The following is a 20,180-nucleotide window of genomic DNA, read 5'->3' on the forward strand; positions in this document are numbered from 1 at the left end:
TTCAAAGAGATAAAAAAGTAGGGATTTTTAATTCTAAATATCTCTAATGGGAAAGATTGTGTATCGACAAACATATGATCACAGAAATAACCTATTATAATAGTATGTTTGTGGGCAAAAAAATTTTGGGGCTCTATAAAAGATGCGTGGTCACAGCCCTCTGAAGTACGTGACCGTTGACGTTAATTCATGTAATTTTTGCCATAAACTTGAGGTTTATTCAGTCAATTTCATGGTGGCATTTCACATTTTGTCTCCGCCGAGCACCTAGCGCTGCGCGATGCTTCGGACAAACGGTTTCATCAGCCTCGTCCTGATCGAATAATCCTCTGACCAAAATAAGTTCCTTTCCTGACCGAACAGATGTCTGAGGCACCTTTAGCTGTCGCAGGTGAGATTTTACATCTTTCTCACAGGAAAACAAAGTAAAAAATTCATTTCCACCTGGATACCTCGCTGATATATAGCACTTTGCGTCGGAATATGATACAAACGAACATGACAATTTAGCCTCTTTTCTTAATAGCCTAAACTAGTTGAATTTAAAATACGTAAGTCGAACTTCTCCGGTAAAAGAATCAGTGCAGACTGAGACTACATAGGAGGGGACTACACGCCTTCATTAGTCTTTATTTACTTCTCATTACAACAATGTTTACACAATTCTTATCAAAAGATCTCTTAGTTGATGAAAAAAAAACTTAATTCAGTGTGTGATGTAAATTTACTTTAAAAAGTCCGAGAGGTGTCCCAGGATCATTTGTCACGCGATTGCACCTATATTTACGTGACCTCTTCCGTTTCCCGTGTAAGAAATTTTTTTCCCATTTTCAGCGCCTTCATGGGTTTTTTAAAACATGAACATAAACTTAATAGGTGTTTAACCCTTTATCCCCTGTTTGCCCAAGAGACTGTCTCACAGCCTGGGAAATAACCATCTTTGTGGCTTCTTTATCATCCATTAATAATCTCATTATCATTAATAAATATGTAGTATCATAATGTTTCCACTACACAATGCACAATCAACCTCGATTCATGATCCTCTCTAAACCTGGGAATGAGGTTGACGAGGCGATCTACATCGGTATGGACTACATCGAGAGAAAAGTGATCATGCACCACACTAGAAGTGTACTTTGTCATGATGCACGACCACAACTTTTTGTAACGATATCACAAACGTTGATCAGGTGGGATAAAAGCTCGTTTAACATAGACGGGAATTTGCTAATCTTAGATCACGTTTTAAAAATATTGTCTCCCTGAGTTTTGGATAATTATGTTGTTAGCTATATCCTGTTAAATATTTGGGTGTTTCAGAACGAGTTTCAATTAGGTGTCGAAAGTTAAAAGATGAGATTGGTTTTCTTTACTTCGCAACGTGGTTGGTCTACACAACTCACGCAGTTCCCTCAGCCAATCAGATACAAATCTAAAACCAATCGCGTCTTGGTCACTGACGTTTCCCGCGCTTGAGGTAGCTTTGAGTTCTCATTGGCTTCTTGTGATATCTACCTTCTTCTGATAGGTCGCCGTGATAACTAAGCTTTTGGTTTTTCGACACTCAATGGAAAAGCGCTCTAAATCCAGTTTTGAGAAATGTATGTACACAGTTCACTAATCCTCCTCAGAATCAGCGGAGCCTTCATCATCAGCGATGTCCGGCATGGGGAAGCGCAAGATTGCCGCCACACCGGACAACTGGCCAAGCTCTGCAAGACGCAAGTAAGAAATATAAAGTTGTACGAAATTTTACATTAAAAAAATTACAAGAAGCTTATATTTAAAGAAAGGCGTTATTCGTTTCGTCACGAGCGTGAGGCAAAGGAAGAAAAAATAATCTATGTTCCCTATGAGGTATCGAACCCAGGCCATAACAGTGGCGGAACTAGAGGGAAGGCGCGAGGAGGTCTTGAACCCCCTACCCCCCCCCCCATTCAAACCCGTGGGGATTTTCTTATTACTTGTCTGACACCGACATTCCCTCCCAACGACAGGATCGCATATTACAACTCAACTGATGTTTTCTTTAGTAACAGGGGGGGGGGAGGGTTTGAGAAAGGGGGGAATTAGCAGGCGTAAGTTGAGAAGTAATTTTGGACCCCCGATTAAAAAATTCTTAAATCCGCTCTGCATGAGTTGTGTCATCTCTGACAAGTACTCTACTTGCTGCTTGTATCAGCAGTGCGACAGTGTCGTGTGAGTAAAGTGAACTCGATCGTCGAATATTGAAAGATATTATTCGTTAATTACGACAACGTACAAAAAAAGTGCATACGTACGTTCTCCAGAAACATGTAGACTTGAAAAAACCCTGCATTGAATGAAAACAAATTTAAACCCTTTCAAGTCCTACTGCTAAACTTTGAAACATTCCACCGCGTTAGTAACTTGAAGCTCGTAACAAACCTGACTTCGCCGCCATTTTCTTTAACACTTTCAACAAGCTTGACATATCTTTTACGAGTTGGCAAATCTGTCGACCTAAAAAGACATTGGAGGAAAAAAAAGAGAGAGAAATAGTACAGTTGTAATATTTCACCATAAACATTGTTGATTTGAGGTTTTGCCAAACCTTTCGCAATTTGAGCAGTATGAATCGCCACCGAAAAAAAAACCCTATCAAACTCTTTCCAAAATCAACACACTGACTTTTATTGATTTGGTATGTCTGTGCACTTTAAGATTCATAAGACAAAGGGCCAGAGAGTTGATACTTCGTATGGAGTGTAAATCGCGGGTTAGAAGAACTGATGCGCTTAAACTGCCTCTTTTCCTAGCAACATGCTGAAAGAATCACCACACTCTGAGCAATTCCTTGTGCAATTTTCTAATACTATCCACTTTTTGAGCTGATACATTATTTTTACTTTGAGAGAGTAGTTAATATGTGAATCAATTCTAGAGTTCTCATTTAGATACGCCGTCGATTTTCAATTACAAAGCAGAAAGGAAAAATATGCTCTTTCAGGATGAAAATAAGCTGAACTGAATTGTAAAAGATATCGTTATCATTCGTTCCTGACCTGAAAAGTTCATCAGTGACAAGCAGCGTTTCGATTGCCAAAGCTTCATTGGCCTTCTCCACATGTGTAACGCTAATTAAAGAAGAAATTACAGATGCTCTGTTGAAAATCTGAACAATTTCACCAAAACAACGATTTTCCTTTGGTTAAGTCAGCCCTCGAGCCAAGTAGCGCACATGGATAGTGTACCATTCTCCCCGGGTTAAGAATGAAGAATGTAAAATGGTTTCCGTGTTTACATAGCCTGATGTAAACACGCGGGAGGTTGGGAGAAACACGGAAACCATTTTACATTTCTTTTATAAAATAACTAATGAAAGAGGAACGAAAACCGTGTTTACATATGCTCATGTAAAATGGTTTTATGGCCAATCAGAGCGCGCGTACTAAATATTATTATAACATAGCTAGTAAATTTGTGTAATCAAGTTCAATTGCGCGAGCGTGCTTCATATTCCTATTGTGCACGCTCGTGACGTCAGCAAACAAATCCCTCGAGAGGAAAATTTTTCATCGGGTTGAAAATGTTCTAAAACAATTGGTTCATACGTCAGCTTTGCGTTCATCGAGATATGAAGAACTTGGGAAGTTTGGAGAGCACTCAAGAAGCTAGAGTTAGAGAGAACTCTTACGCATCTTTCGTGCTCTCCAAACTTCCCGCCTGCTTTATATCTCGATGAACGCACGCTGACGTAGGAACCAATTGCTAATTGAATAATAAAAACCATTCGACAGTTTGATTTTCCATCAGATGCACTTCCTTTGAAGATGCTGAGGTAGGTTCAACGAGTTTCAAGTGCAACAATAAACGCTCCTCCCTTGAGTATCATGAAACCAAAACTAAAATAATCACAGCGGCCAACTTGAGCAAAGGAAAGATTTAGCGCCAAAACATATAAGTGTCTTCAAGCGCGGGAAAACGCGGGTGACTAAAGCGCGATTGGTTTTACTCTTAAATTTGATTGGTTGAGTGAGTGGCGCGAGTTTTCCGGACCAATCACGAGGAGCGTTGAAGATAAACAAATGCAAACCGCATGCTTTGGACACTCAATTGAATATTGCTCTTTCTGCATAATACCGAACTGAAAAAGTAACATCATAATAAAGTGAAGGATACGTCACAGCAAATAGACCTACCCATAATAAGCTCTGTCGGGTTCTGTATGTAACATTGTGAAGAAATTATCCAAAGCTTTTACTTCGCTTGATGCCTGTTACAAGTAAAATGAGAAAAAAAATCAGCAGAGGATAACCGACTGCGTCGAGACATTTCTCGTCGCTGGAACTGTTGACGAGACCTGTGATTTAGAATGCTTTTTGGATTGAGTGTCGTTAAACCAAAACCAAAGTTTATCACCACAACCAACCAACACTTTTCCTTTTAAGATATAAATCTAAACAATTTCGACTTACCTTGGTGTCTGCAAGTCTTGCAGTGACAGTAGGATCCGCCAGAACTTCTGCACATCATGCAAAACAAACAAACACATGGATTAAGCCGTTTCCTCTCGACTGCAATGCGTTAGATGTGATTTCATTAAAATCAATTTCGAGATCCGTGGAAAGTTCTTTTTATCCTCACCTCCGATTGAATGTTTGTGACCCGATGATGAGTGAGCCTGAAAAGGAAAAAAAGTCGTACACGCTCTGGTGAGCCGCACCCTCTATCTTAAGCCTCCTTTATACTAAGCCACCCTTTCTATTGAATTGAACCCCCCTCTCTAATAATATGCCCCCTGTCTTGAACTTCAAGTGTTTCATCAGCCCCCAACCCCTACTAATAAGCCCCATGTTCGTCGCCCCCCCCCCCCCCCTTACCCTTAAAAACTTCTTTGTAGTATTTTTATTGCGTATAGTTCGCCTGGAGTCTCCTTCACAGCCGTTGTTGAGTGTCATGCAACACTTGAGGGAACGTTACGTGAGATCGCAAAGAAAAAAAAGGAGAAATGTGGCCTTCGACCTATAGACTATCCAAGTTCAGTTAAGTTATAACAAATCTACGACATTTTTAAATCTAAACTTACCAAGAGGAATTTTGATTTGTTATCAATGATTGCTTTCCAATAATTCTTTACAGCTTGTTGGAACATATAATTACAAAACTGATCCTGCAAATATCATTTAAAACAACTACTTCACCACGTTGGTTACTCAACACTAATAATAAAAAATATACATAAAGAATTAAAAGAGGGTATCTTAATTACTTTAGTTCTCACTATCAGTTAGAACATTAAGAGATACGCCTTCCTTTTTCTTCTTTTCCGAGTCGCAATGTATTTTTCTGTGCTTGAAGAGGAGCTGAGGGGTATAAGTTATGGGAAAATTTTCCATACACACTGTATGCTGAACTGTTGGGATTTAAAATTCAGTTATTATTTCATTTTTAATATTAGCTTAAAGTTTTATTTTTTTTAATTTTCAACTACATCTGAAAATCTTATCAGTCACATAAAACAAACGCAAAAAAGACAGAAATAAAGCTGTGACAAGAGTCCTTTATAACAAAGTAAATCCCTCTTAGACAGTTGCTATCAGAGTCAGGTTCTTTATCTAATCATAAGTTTACTTTGAAAAGTTAAAATTATGATGATAGGAAAAAGCAAAATCATGATCCTATGTACCACTTTCCTCTTTCACTGCCTCTCTAAGGACTTAAACAATTTGTGCTTCTCTACAACTAACCTTGACAAAGCCAGGACTAGCAACAAGAATGCACTTGATGACTGAAAAATTAATTCAGAAAATAAAAAGGAGGGTGTTGATGTTCAGCAGTAAAAAGTGCATGCATCCATAAGTTAGTAGCACATACGCAACAAAAACCAACTTGGGCAATGTTTTGGAGTAGGAAGCTCTCTGATATTCTTTAATTTATTCCTTCCCTCATTGGCAGTTAATGGGCAGTCAATTATCTACAGGCTGCCCTTTATACTCTATAGGCAACAACGGATTTCCCCACCGTTCCCCCTGAAAACCATGAGATTTAACCCAAACTTCCAGTTTGAGCTGACATAAATTTCCATGCTGTTTATGAAGAATAGCAAAACATTTCAGACATCGTAGGAAAGTCAAAGGAATATTTTTTAACAGCCCAGCCTCACTTCCATTCTGATTAAGTTTATGTTCATGTTTTAAAAACCCATGAGGGCGCTTAAAAATGGAAAAAAAATTTCTTTCAGGGGAAACGGAAGAGGTCATGTAAATAAAGGTGCAATCGCGTGACAATTGATCCCAGAACACATCTCAAAATAAGACTCTTGGATTTTTTTAAGTAAATGTACATCACCCACTGAATTGAGTTATTTTTTCATCAACTAAGAGATCTTTTGATAAGAATTGTATAATATTGTTGTAACGAAAAGTAAATAAAGACTAATGAACGCATGTAGTCCCCTCCTATACAGTCTCAGTCTGCACTGATTCTTTTACCGGAGAAGTTCGACTTACGTATTTTAAGTTCAACTTGTCTCGGCTATTAAGAACAGAAGCTTAATAATGTCTTTCAAATTGTCATGTTCGTTTGCATCATATTCCGACGCAAAGTGCGATACTTTGTCTTCCTGTGAGAAAGATATAAAATCTCACCTGCGACAGCTGAAGGTGCCTCAGACATGTGTTCGGTCAGAAAAGGAACTTATTTTAGCCAGAGAAGGATTATTCTATCTGAATCTGAATATTTTTTGTGACGGAAAAGTTGCCCAATAGTAAATTTTGAAATGGGGCAAAAAAGGTATTGGACACGGACAAACGAAACTTGTAGACTGGCCAGTCACAAGAGGGCAAAGATGCGCGAGGAACCGTGACTCTACATGCCTTTTGCAAAGTTTCGCCTAAGATCTATTATTAAATAGAAAAAGGAAACAAAAGCAAACAAAACTCGAAAAAGGGGAGAGGTCTATTCTTTTCATAAAAACAAAGTTAGTCATTCATACAAACAACACTACCGCCTGAAGAGCCACCGGATTTTGTTTTTTCAATAACAGTCCTCGAGACTTCCCCTGTCACATAAGAAATATACTTTCCCTCTCCATCTCTTTTTAGCGATTTTATTTGAACCCTAGACATATTACAAAAGCGAAATATACGATAAGCGTTTTGAATTCAGATAATATACCCTCATGATGATATGTTATTAACTATCGTAGGTATTTGCCGACTATGCTGCAGTGAACATGATCCTGCTCTTCTTGAAGTTCCCTCGACAACTGAGAATCAGGCTTCCCCCGTTCATATGCCTACACCAGTCAGTGAGCCTGGAGCTAGTTTCTCATCACTCCAAGAACAGTCTATTGAGGTAAGAAACTTAAGCCATAATCCTACTTGTGTGAACCCTCTATGAAAATGAGAATGAAGCATATCGAGAGAACATACCGTCTAACTTGGCTGGTAACGTTTCTTTCCTTCAAAGGTTTGCGCTGCTTGTAAAAAGAAATCTCTCACAGGACTTGATAGCATTCAAACAGATGGTGTGTGCGCTTTCACAACATTGGTGGAAACAGCCGAAATATTGTGCTCACTTGGTGAGGAAAATTTTAAACAAACTAGTTGTGCGAAAGTAATGTGAACGAATTACTAGAAGAAGGTTTATTTTCGCTTTATATACCTATACGTGATAGTTCCTATATCACTATAATGCACCTGGAAATTACATGGAAAACCTTTCTAAGTTTTTCCTTTTTTAATATGTATATGTAAGTATATATAAGGTCTAAGCGAGGAAGGTGTGGGAGACATCAAACGCCGCTTGAAAGTTTCAAGACAGTAACTAAAGACCGATTACAAAATCCACCTGTCAGTGGAGAGTCCTTGTCCTGACCGTTGCAGGCAATATGCTCTGAGTTCTCCCGAACCAGAGTTTCGCGGAAGCTGTGAGCATCAGCATATGGTTATTTGTGAACAATGTGAGGATTTAAAGAATGCAATATCAGACCTCCAGTTGGTATTTAACTCGCAAGAAGTCATATTCAGGTGATCATGGACTCAGAGCTGTAAGCATTTAGTTGCCGATTACAACCTTCGTTTCCTCATCGTATGGAGAGTGTATCGCAGTCAACCATAGTTAGAGTTGACTGAATAAGAAAAATTGTGATATGCCCTAGTCGTGTAGAAAAGCTGTGACATTTCTCATCTTCGTTTCAAAATCTCATAGATTGTCAAATATTTTTCTTCTGACTGTTGACAACTTGAAGCATGTGACGGTCCTATTGAGCAGCTCAGGGTTTACAATGCGTCTTAACTGAAACCCCAAAAATGAATTTTCCAGAAATAGTTTTATTTGAAAATTTTACCAACTTGTCCACCAATTAAAGGAATTCCGCCCATCCAAAAAAACCCACTTTCCGTGAATTTTCAGAAAAAGAAATAGCATATCTTTATGCGTCCATTTGACAGTAAAGACCAGCTGGAAGAACTACAGTATGACGTAGACAACGCAATCACTGATATCAACGAGTGGTGAGCGCACATCCTCAGGGCAGCCCATCAAGACGCCGCTAAAACTGCTGTTGTTGAGAACCTGGCCAATAACCAAGTGCTCATAATCATGGACTGGGCCATGAAGTTCCTCCCAGTTGGTTACCGAGAAACACAGAGAGAATGGTTCGGGAAAAAGGGCAAGGCGTGGCACGTATCTGTCGCTGTCAAAAAGGGCGCAGACGGTCAAGTTGAAGTAGACTTTTTAAGTCCGAGTTTGGAAATTCTAAAACATACAGAAATTTAACTGCAAAATGAATTTTACATGTAATTGTCAGTTAATCTTTATCTCATAAATAACTTTTGGAAGCACTAGCTTACGGGTGAGAAAAACAACTTTAGGCGTTTATGCTCCTAAATAGACCGATAATGAGAAGACCGACAAAAACCCTTCATTTTTTTGACAGCACTATCAGCACTAACGGTAAGAAAAACTCTTCATCCAGACATGTACTTCTCCAGAACTTCGTCAGGTATCCTCTCTCCCTTCTTTATCGTATTTTTAAGCTCTGTATGTTTTTTATTAAATGTGGAGCGCGTCGGATTTGTTTTTAGGATACGTAACGCTTCTCCTTTTGCGAATCCTTTCTTTAAGCCAAGTGAATAGTGTTCACTGGCCGGCACGACTCCTACCAGGAGAATTTCTCCGCACTTACCCATATGTTAACAAAACCAGAACTGTGGTTGGCAAGGATTCTTTGAGATGCTTCATCAAAATCATTCCTCAAATATTTAAGGTTTTGTCAACTAAATCTTACAAAAGCCTTTAAAAAAAAATCGAACCAGATTTTAGTGGTTCGTTTTATACCTTTACTGGTTTCGCTTTATTTAAAAGAGTTCCGTACCCTAATTTGGGATGGCTCTTTTTTTTTAATTTCAAAGAAATAACGGATAGAGTATTTTCTACTTGTTTCTATTTAATTTATCCATTTAAAAGTCTTTTAGCTCTGTTCCCTTCAAGTAATTCTCATTATTTACTCTGTCGGGGTCTGGTTTCCTGTAAAAAAGCGAAGAACAACAATTTATTATTAACTCGATTAATATTTAGGATATAAAGCAAATACACTTGGACCAAGCTCAATATGTAAAATGTGTATGGCTAACACTTGTATCTGATTGGCAGAGAGGCACTTTTGCGATTCTATATTTTACACCAGAGAGCGTCTATAGTAACTTTTCGAAAAGAAAAATATATATATATAGATATATAGATATATATTAAACTAGCCTAGATGTTCCAGGTAACAAAGGATCCCCGCCGACAGTCAGCAACCAGTAAGTCATAGCCACCTTCACATCTAATTTAACTTTAATTTATGAAATACCTGTTCTCGCCGAGTCTTACCTCTGTTTGTTTTTTTTTTTAATTAAACGCTGATTTAGTAACTCACGTGACTAAATGAGCATGGAAGTGAGACTGGGCTATTGAAAAATATTCCTTTGACCTTCCTACGATGTCTAAAATGTTTTGCTATTCTTCATAAACAGCATGGAAATTTGTTTCAGTTCAAACTGGAAGTTTGGGGTGAGTCTCATGGTTTTCAGGGGGAACGGTGAAGAAATCCGTTGTTGCCTATAGAGTATAAAGGGCAGCCTGTAGATAATTGACTGCCATTAACTGCCAATGAGGGGAGGGATAACTTAAAGAATATCAGAGAGCTTCTTGAGGGATAATATGTTCCAACAAGCTGTAAAGAATGATTGGAGAGCAATCATTGATGACAAATCAAAATTCCTCTCGGTAACTTTAGATTTAAAAAAATTGTTATGGATTTGATTCAAGTTAATTGTTTGTGAATAAAATATGTTGTGGCTGGTATGACGTAGCGCGTCGTCTCAGTCTGAAGATGCATCCTTTTTCACACGTCTTTGACAAATTTTGTTATATAGGGGGCCTTTCTGCACGAGCGGACAAAACTAGAATTATCTCGACAAAATCAAAGGATGTGGTTGTTGAAAAACATGAAGCACGTAGAGCAAATTTTAAACTAAGTGCCTACTGAAATCAAAATTTGCATGATTTTATAAAACTGTTTTTGTATGAATGACATAAACCTTGAAACTTGGATAGCCTACAGGATGAAGGCCACATTTCTCCTTTTTTTTTGAGGCGGGGTCAGCCGTTCTGTGCGATCTCACGTATAGCTCCGCCAAGCGTTGCATGATATTCAACAAAGCGGCTGTGAAAGGGACTCCAGGCGAACGATACGCAGTAAAACTACTACATGGGAATTCCTTTAGGGGAGGTGGGGGGAAGGAGCATGGGGCTTATTTCTAGGGAGTAAGGGCTGATGAAAAACTTGAAGTTCTAGACAGGGAAAATTTTATTTGGGAGGGGGGTTTAATTCAATAGAAAGGGGGGATTAAGATAGAGGGCGCGGCTCGCTAGAGCGTGTACGGTTTTTTTTTTTTGCTTTTCAGGCTCATTCTTCATCGGGTCACAAACATTCGCTCAAAGGTGAGGATATAAAGAACTTTAAACGGATCTTGAAATTATAGAAATCCCATCTGATAAATTGCAGTTAAAAGGAAACAGCTCAATCCATGTGTTTGTTTGTTTTGCATGATGTACAGAAGTTCTAGCAGATCCTACTGTCACCGCAAGACTTGCAGACACCAAGGTAAGTCGAAATTTTTTAGAATTATATCTTAAAAGGAAAAGTTATTGTGATAAACTCAAGTTGGTTTTGGTTTAACGACACTCAATCCAAAAAGTACTCTAAATCACAGGTCTTGTCAATAGTTGCTGTGATGAGAAATGTCTCGATGTGGTCGGTTATCCTCTGCTAATTTTTTTTCTCACTTTAATTGTATTAGGCATCAAGTGAAGTAAAAACTTTGGATAATTTCTTCCCAATGTTGCAAACAGAACCCGAAAGAGCCCATTATGTGTAGGTTTAGTTACTGTGATGTATCCTTCAATTAACTATGTTACCTTTTCATTTCGGTATTATGCAATGCGATTAAGTTTTCTTCAACGCCCATCGTGATTGGTCTGGAAAGCTCGTGCCCCTCACTTATCCAATCAAATCTAAGAGTAAAACCAATCACGCCTGAGTCAGCCCTGTTTTCCCGCGCTTGAAGACGGTTACATGTTTTGGCGCTAAATCTTTCCTTTGCTCTAATTGGCCGCTGTGATTACTTTGGTTTTGGTTTCATGACACTCACGCGAGATGCGTTTGTTAGTACATTTGAAACTCGTTGAACCTTCATCGGCATCTTCAAAGGAAGTACTTCTGATGGAAAATCAAACTGTCGAATTTTTTCTATTATTCAGTAATATTTATTAATCCTGGGGAGAATCTGGGAGACTTAATGTGAGAGACATAGCCACGTTGAGTAATATCTCTATAGCAATTAGTTAAAATTAAAAATTAAAATTCAATACATTTATATAGCGCCATCCTCCATTAATTGTCCATGGCGCTTTACAATACTCTAAAAACCGTAAAAATTAAAATCCTAAGAATTAAATACACTATAACCACAAGTAAAAACTACAAATCAAATGCACGCTTAAAAAGATAAGTCTTGAGATTAGCCTTAAAAACTGAAGAAAGCCTGATCTGGAGTAGTAGTTTATTCCAGAGCCTTAGTACCGCCACGGAAAAAAAGTTTTCAAACATTGAAAATGTTAAAAAATTCGAAAAGAATTCAAACATTGATCAAGAAGAAATCACCTTTATAGCACAGATACGCCCATACCAACCCTGTGTTCGTGCTCGTGAATAATGTTATGTGTAATGGCTCTCATTTGCTCGTTGGCATACCTGTTTTCATGAAAATATTAAAAGATGTGACGTTACTTTCACTTCCCAAGAAGATCAAATCTCGATTTTTCCTTCATCTAGTCTGTGTGAGACTCTTTCAGTAGAAATTATCGCGAAATCAGACCAGAGCGAAAAGCGGCAGCCTAAAAGAGGTAAACTTGTTGTCTTTTATTAACTTTCGCGGTTGTTTTCGCTCGGTCTATTTGTCTTTTTCGTTCGCTGACGGTGAGCCTGATCCAGGCTTTTCATGAATCATTAGTTGAATGCTGGGATATTCGTGAATTGATTTATGAGGTTATATATTCCAGAGGAATGCAGAGGAACTTCAGTGATGATTATTTACTAGATAATCACTAAGAGGATGACTCACTGGAATTAGTTTAATAATGATCAAGCACTCAACCCTCTCTAGTAAATTTCTTTTTCGAGGAAAGCTGATTAAAATACCAGCCAATCAAAGGACTTTAGTCAAGCTTATTAACCAAAATAGTGATTGCCTTTATCCAAGAAAACCTGATGAAATACCAGCCAATCAGCGTTATGAGATATATTGCAGCCAGCTGAGGCCTTTTTCCAAGAAATTGCGGTTGAAATACTGGCCAATCACTGGACTTCATTCAACAAAAAGCGTGCACTGAAGCCCATAACGTGGTTGTCTTTCCGAGAAAGTGAATGTTGACAGACGCTGTTGTGAATATAACAAACTCTTCCGACTTGCAAATATAGTTACCGAACTCAAAAACTGGCTTCCTTCGTGGATAAACCGCCTACCATAATAATAATAATCTTTATTTAGGAAACTTTTTCACCAAAAGTGGTTTTCGAAAAGGACCTCGAAAATTAAGACTAAAATATATTCATAAAATTGAAAGAAAAAAAAAGGAATTATAATTAAAAATTATATTTAGAAGTTAAAAACATGTCGCTTGAATGTATTAATATTAGCAGATTCTCTTATTACCTGGCTAAGTAAATTAAAGTCATTTACAGCATGATATGCCGTTCTTTGTTTCCTCCAGTTCCCCTTAACGCTGGGGAGTCTAAGAAATAAGTTATTTTTACATGTTCAATTACATCATTGGTTATAAAAGTGTGACGTACGAAACCAAAATTCATTCGCTTGAGTTGGAACCTTCAGCAGTAAAAGCCATCACCCCATTGAGACCCTCCTTCTACTACAGCGAGCTCATAATTCTCAAATGCGACTTGTTTGGCTTTGACCTTGTAGCCTTGGAACATGAAGTTTCCCCGAATTTGGAGAAATCAGGTAATGTTGACATCAATACTAAATTAAACGGGAAGCAAGCCTGTCAAGCTTGCAATTGTTTGTTATTTTTCGAAGACAGGGAAGAACCCAAGCTATATAAAACTTTTATCATTCAAATAATCGCTCGGTGTTAGTGCCCTCTAGTTGCAAGTTTCTTGCAGCTGTTAGAGGAAAAAAGGAAACAAAAAGGTTAAAGCAGCGCGAAATTCCTTTGGTAGTTTTCAAGAGAGTGCCTTCCGGATGCGCGGATCCTACAACTTAACCGTGGTCCGGTCCATTTTCTCCAGCTCTCTCCTCTTCCCAAAAGAAATATGTTAAACTATTAACTATCACTAATGTTTATCACTGAAAGTCAAGCTTAGTTCTCTCTCTGATGTCATTTGCTTGTTGCCATTTTTCAGTCACTGTATGAAATACCTTCAAAGGTAAGACAGGTGATGTAGTTATTTGCGAGCAAATTACCGATCCAGTTCGTCCGTTTTTTTATTATAAAGTTACTATTTTTGTCTTCGATCATGCAAATCACACCCGCAAGAAAATGAAAAGTTCATGAGTACAGTGGGTCAGTTTTCACGCACAGATAGCTTACCGTTTAAAGACGGAAGCTTTATTTGTATTCTCGATCTGATCGACCTCGTGATGCAAATCCAACGGTTCCAAAAGGGATGAACACTGAAGCCTAACGTTTTCCATCATAAACAGGGTAAAATGTTTCCTTTCTCATCCTTAGTTATAAAGGTGTGACGTGCCAAACCGAAATACAGTCACTTAGTTTTTTTAGCATTTTTGGCTTCGATCATGCAAATCACACTCGTGAAAAGTTCACGAAGACAAGGAGTCGATCGTCACGCACAGATAGCTTACCGTTTAAAGAAAGAAACTTAGGTTGTACTGCGGTCGATCTTGTGATGAAAATCAAAACTTTCAAAGAGGTCAACACTTAAGCCTGACGTTCCCTATTAAAAAAGAGTAAAAAAGAATAAAACTTTTCATTTTTCACGTTCAATTACATCATTAGTGATAACAGTGTGACGTACAAAACCGAAATACTGTGTACTCATTGCTCGAGTGGTAGGGTCGGACAGGAACTAATATGTGGCTCGGGGTCACGACCTACGGACCGAGCGCAGCGAGGTCCTTGCTTCATGAACGAGAGCCAAACCAAACTCATATCAATAAGCATTTTATTATATGATCACTATCTCCTGAAAATTTCGACCAAAATAGGACGCGATAGATAGGCATTGGAGCGCACAAAAAAAATTATACAATTAAAACTTTTCCATTTTATTTCAATTAGCCCAGAGGGGGGGAAGGGAATAACCTCAAACACGAATGATCTGGATACCCAAAACACTGAGAGAGCGGAAGTTCGGAAAGTTGAGAAAAACCCCGAATGTAATTCGTTATTTTTGTTGTTTCATTTTCAAAGCGTCAGCCACATTGTCAACATCTTGGTAAGTGCGATTGAAAATCTTTTCTAGTCACTCGCTTTTCATCAGCTTTAGTAACCGTAGAGAGGTGAGGCTCTTATGGCGAAGCCCAGTAACTGCTTTTTCGATCCTTGCGTTTGCAATATGTATTTGTCTCTCTTCGAGCATTAGTCCTTCGTTAAAGCTATTAATGGTGCTATTGCGTCGCCACCACAGTTAAATAAACTCGTTCTACTCTACTAAACTCGTTTTCAAATCTCTGTGGCTTTATACCGTATAATTTATCCTCGTTAACTAAGGTTATTGAGTATCGTTCAATTTGAGAAATTGATGATTATAAAATACAAATCAGACCCGGCTCTATTTATGTCGTGGACTGTTCCTCGCTGAAGGAAATCCGCAGTGGTTCATTCCGCGGTTTTCCGGTGGCTTTGATCTGCATTAGCTATTAATTTGACTTTGTGTTATGAGAGTCCAACGAACGATTCAGAGATCGCGGTAGATTCGACTTGTACACAAGCGTGTCATGGTCGAGATACCCTTCACTTAAATCTTTGGATAACTAGCGGCGGGTTCTACGGTACATATTTTTCTAAACGCCGTAATTTGTTTCTTTGTCTGTTAAAGCGCCAGAGTCTCGATAAGTCATGACGCCGCGCGCTCACGAAGAGAGATGTTATAATTTTCTTAGAAAAACTGAAACTTACTTATATTCACTGCAATTGCATTCATAGTATAAACGTGCTTTTCCGCTGAACGGATGCTTTATATCTCTGCTGTAAAAGTGCTTTCTTCAAACCTTTATGGTTTTATACAATATATTTCAACCTCATTAGCTACGGTTGTTAAGCAAACTGATGGTTTCCATAATCACGTGATCAAAACTAAAATCAATCCTATGTTTTCAGCCAAATACTGCAGATAAGTAAGCTCATTACTAGGTGATAAACTGCTAGAAGAACATTTTAAAATGTTCCCAGAACGTTGTAGTAAAAGGCTCACCAATCCTTTCATGTTTTTTTTTTTTTTAAGAAACCCGCGACCTTTAAAAAGCCCCCAATTGATGGCGTGAGCCCCCGACGCACGATCAGCTCGTTACAAGAAGTTTCCAATTGTAATCGACTCAGCCCGTTTTTGTAACTTCACATGTGGGTTCCTGTTTGTATTGACTCATTATGAATCTAGATTAGCGAATCATTTGGTTAACTTCTGTTACTAAAAGTGATGTTTCCCTAATAACAGGAGAGGATGGCAAGGGAAACCAAACAGCAGACGGAAGCCATGATAGCTTTCTGGCACATCGCCTTAGCAGTTGCCCTGTTCCTGTTCAACTCAGATCGCATTCAGAAAGCCATTGAGATATTGAACGAATGTTTGATTTTGCTAAATAGCACCGATCAAAACAGCAAAGACCAATTCATTTCACTAATATACACGGCCATTTATACTGCTCTTTTCGGCGCTTATCGTAGTATCTCTGACTACATCAGTGCGGAAAGATACGGCATGAAACTGCTTGTCTTACTCAGCGAGACAGGTGACAGAAAAGGAGAGGCATCATGTTACGGAAACCTAGGTACTGTGTTTTGGTCGCTCGGGCAATACGACAAGGCTAAAGAGTATCTTCAAAAAGCGCTTCTCATCAGAACTGAGATTTGCGACAGAGAAGGAGAAGCAGCTGACTACGGAAACCTAGGTACTGTGTTTCATTCGCTCGGGCAATACGACAAGGCTAAAGAGTATATTCAAAAAGCGCTTGTCATCAGAACTGAGATTGGCGACAGAGGAGGAGTAGCAGCTGACTACAGAAACCTAGGTACTGTGTTTCATTCGCTCGGGCAATACGACAAGGCTAAAGAGTATTATCAAAAAGCGCTTGTCATCAGAACTGAGATTGGCGACAGAGGAGGAGCAGCAGCTGACTACGGAAACCTAGGTACTGTGTTTCATTCGCTCGGGCAATACGACAAGGCTAAAGAGTATCTCCAAAAAGCGCTTGTCATCAGAACTGAGATTGGCGACAGAAAAGGAGAGGCATCATGCTACGGAAACCTAGGTAATGTGTTTCATTCGCTCGGGCAATGCGACAAGGCTAAAGAGTATCTTCAAAAAGCGCTTGTCATCACAACTGAGATTGGCAACAGAAAAGGAGAGGCATCATGCTACGGAAACCTAGGTACTGTGTTTAAGTCGCTCGGGCAATACGACATGGCTAAAGAGTATCTCCAAAAAGCGCTTGTCATCAGTACTGAGATTGGCGACAGAAAAAGAGAAGCAGCTGACTACGGAAACCTAGGTACTGTGTTTATGTCACTCGGGCAATACGAGAAGGCTAAAGAGTATCATCAAAAAGCGCTCGTCATCAAAACTGAGATTGGCGACAGAAAAGGAGAGGCATCATGCTACGGAAACCTAGGTACTGTGTTTCATTCGCTCGGGCAATACGACAAGGCTAAAGAGTATCTCCAAAAAGCGCTTGTCATCAGAACTGAGATTGGCGACAGAAGTGGAGAAGCAGCTGACTACGGAAACCTAGGTACTGTGTTTCATTCGCTCGGGCAATACGACAAGGCTAAAGAGTATATTCAAAAAGCGCTTGTCATCAGAACTGAGATTGGCGACAGAAGTGGAGAAGCAGCTGACTACGGAAACCTAGGTTTTGTGTTTAATTCGCTCGGGCAATACGACAAGGCTAAAGAGTATCTCCAAAAAGCGCTTGTCATCAGAATTGAGATTGGCGACAGAAGAGGAGAAGCAGCTGACTACGGAAACCTAGGTGCTGTGTTTACGTCGCTCGGGCAATACGTAAAGGCTAAAGAGTATCTCCAAAAAGCGCTTGTTATCAAAACTGAGATTGGCGACAGAAAAGGAGAAGCAGCTGACTACGGAAACCTAGGTACTGTGTTTCATTCGCTCGGGCAATACGACAAGGCTGAAGAGTATCATAAAAAAGCACTTCTCATCAGAACTGAGATTGGCGACAGAAAAGGAGAAGCGGCTCATTACGGAAACCTAGGTACTGTGTTTGAGTCGCTCGGGCAATACGACAAGGCTAAAGAGTATTTCCAAAAAGTGCTTGTCATTACAACTGAGATTGGTAACAGAGAAAAAGAGGCATCATGTTACGGAAACCTAGGTGCTGTGTTTCATTCGCTCGGGCAATACGACAAGGCTAAAGAGTATCACCAAAAAGCGCTTAATATCAGAACTGAAATCGGTGATAAGCAAGGGGAGGCAGCAGATCTTGCAAATCTTGGAATTTTGTCCAGAACTGTTGGAGATTTTGAAGCTTCGGAAATATGCTTGGAGAAAGCTTTATCCATATCCAGAGATATTGGAGATAGAAGAAAAGCGTTCCAAATTCTTCAAGAATACGCTATGTTGTATCTTTTTCAAAATAAAGTCAAAGACTCCCTCTCGTGTCTTCAACTTTGCATTGAAAAGTATGAGGAGCTCAGATCTTTCTTGGGCGCCAATGATCAGTTCAAAACATCATTTCTGGAGTTCTCAGGAATATTTCCCTACAAGCTGCTTTGCACTCTGCTTTGTGATACTGGAAAAACTCGTGATGCTCTTTATGTCGAGGAGTTGGGTCGAGCTAGAGGCCTATCAGACTTGATGGCAGAGAAGTACTCGGTTGAAACGCACATCTCTGCTAATCCCCAATCTTGGTTTGGCATTGAAAACATTTTTAGAGAGAAAAACAACTGTACTTGTCTGTACATTTCTTATTTTCACAATCATCTGCATTTGTGGATCTTGAAAACAGGTGGAGTCCTTCACTATAAAGGAATATCACTAGAAGAGATTCTAGCTCAAGCTGGGTTGCCCAAAGACTTGCCTCTGAGTGAATTTTTGGCTGATAATTTCCGGAGTCTCGGTATTTTGCCCATTGAAGATTGTGAAGATCGGTCTTTAAATATGGTTGAATTGCAACCTCTCTCCCCCGAACAAAAGAGCTCAGCAAGATTGCGACTCCTGGAGGAGAGTGAGGACGAGAAAGTCATTTCAAGTCTATATTTGTGTTACAAATTGTTTATTGCCCCCGTTTATCATTTGTTTGAGGAGCCTGAAGTGATTATTGTTCCTGACCGCAATTTGTACAAAGTTCCCTTTGCTTCCCTGAGTGAAAAGGAGGGAGCCGAATACCTGTCAGAGACTCATAGGATCCGTGTCATTCCTTCTTTGACGACACTCAAGACCATTCGAGATAGTCCAGAAGACTATCACAGCAACACTGGTGCCTTGATAATAGGCAATCCCAAGGTTGATGGGCTGCTGCCATTGCCAGGTGCAAGAAAGGAAGCGGAGATGGTCGGGCGACTGGTGGGCATTCCCCCCCTGGTTGAAGAGGAAGCAACGAAGCAGGCAGTAATGGAGCGGATAAGTTCAGTGAGCCTAATACATTTTGCTGCCCATGGTAGCGCCGAAAGGGGAGAAATTGCCCTCTCCCCCATTCCTTCCGTCAACAGTCGAAACGCTATCCTACCAAAGGAGGCTTACATGTTGACGATGGCTGATGTCTCACGAGTGAAAGTCAGAGCCAAACTGGTGGTACTTAGCTGCTGTCACAGTGGAAGTGGAGAGATAAAAGCCGAGGGAGTTATAGGAATTGCCCGTGCGTTCTTAGGATCCGGTGCTCGCTCGGTGTTGGTTGCGCTATGGGCCATTTCAGACTCAGCAACAGAGAAGCTGATGAGTCGGTTCTACGAACACCTTGTTGAAGGAGAAAGTGCCAGTGAATCCCTTCATCAAGCCATGAAGTGGATGAGAAAAAACGGCTTGACCAATGTGTGTGAGTGGGCTTCGTTTACGCTGATTGGAGATGATGTTAGGCTCGAGTTCACAAACAGAGGTAAGACTCGGTGAGAACAGGTATTTCATAAATTAAAGTTAAGTTAGATGTGATTATGACTTACTGGTCGCTGACTGTCGGCGGGGATCCTTTGTTACCTTGAACATCAAGGCTAGTCTAATATAAATATATATATATATTTTTTTTTTCGAAAAGTTACTATAGACGCTCTCTGCCAATCAGATACAAGTGTTACCCATATACATTTTACATATTGTGCTTGGTATAATTGTATTTGCTTTATATCCTAAATATTAATCGAGTTAATAATAAATTGTTGTTTTTCGTTTTTTTACAGGAAAACAGACCCCGACAGAGTAAATAATGAAAGTTACTTGAAGGAAACAGAGCTAA

At 39.4% G+C, this 20,180-nt stretch overlaps 2 protein-coding genes across 2 annotated transcripts; one reads left to right on the plus strand and one right to left on the minus strand.

Moving 5' to 3' along the window:
• Positions 1-900: 900 nt before the first annotated feature.
• Positions 901-6,642, minus strand: LOC131776058 (protein pelota homolog). Its single transcript, XM_066162346.1, has 9 exons — positions 6,615-6,642; positions 5,715-5,755; positions 4,612-4,648; positions 4,443-4,489; positions 4,167-4,240; positions 3,030-3,101; positions 2,413-2,487; positions 2,286-2,317; positions 901-1,715 (listed from the first exon to the last, which is right to left on the minus strand). Exons 1-9 carry the CDS (start codon positions 6,640-6,642, stop codon positions 1,621-1,623), a joined length of 501 nt encoding a protein of 166 aa, XP_066018443.1. The 3' UTR covers positions 901-1,620.
• Positions 6,643-7,260: 618 nt separating this feature from the next.
• Positions 7,261-20,147, plus strand: LOC131776054 (tetratricopeptide repeat protein 28-like). The gene is made up of 9 exons (XM_066162348.1): positions 7,261-7,323; positions 7,438-7,549; positions 7,826-7,997; positions 8,421-8,483; positions 14,839-14,995; positions 16,214-16,508; positions 16,881-17,147; positions 17,268-19,826; positions 20,125-20,147. Exons 1-9 carry the CDS (start codon positions 7,261-7,263, stop codon positions 20,145-20,147), a joined length of 3,711 nt encoding a protein of 1,236 aa, XP_066018445.1.
• Positions 20,148-20,180: the final 33 nt, after the last annotated feature.

Source organism: Pocillopora verrucosa, chromosome 2 (genome assembly GCF_036669915.1).
Source record: "Pocillopora verrucosa isolate sample1 chromosome 2, ASM3666991v2, whole genome shotgun sequence".
Taxonomy (NCBI): domain Eukaryota; kingdom Metazoa; phylum Cnidaria; class Anthozoa; order Scleractinia; family Pocilloporidae; genus Pocillopora; species Pocillopora verrucosa.

Excerpts from the sequence above, each read along its gene's own strand:
- LOC131776058 (XM_066162346.1), bottom strand. The coding sequence starts at position 6,642 with ATGTCTGAGGCACCTTCAGCTGTCGCAG. Across the intron at positions 5,756-6,614 it reads GGCACCTTCAGCTGTCGCAG|TCATCAAGTGCATTCTTGTT; the intron begins GTGAGATTTTAT and ends TTAATTTTTCAG. Across the intron at positions 1,716-2,285 it reads TCTACATGTTTCTGGAGAAC|AGCTTGGCCAGTTGTCCGGT; the intron begins GTACGTATGCAC and ends TGCGTCTTGCAG.
- LOC131776054 (XM_066162348.1), top strand. The coding sequence starts at position 7,261 with ATGCCTACACCAGTCAGTGAGCCTGGAGCTAGTTTCTCATCACTCCAA. Across the intron at positions 7,998-8,420 it reads TCGCAAGAAGTCATATTCAG|TAAAGACCAGCTGGAAGAAC; the intron begins GTGATCATGGAC and ends TCCATTTGACAG. Across the intron at positions 14,996-16,213 it reads GCCACATTGTCAACATCTTG|GAGAGGATGGCAAGGGAAAC; the intron begins GTAAGTGCGATT and ends CCCTAATAACAG.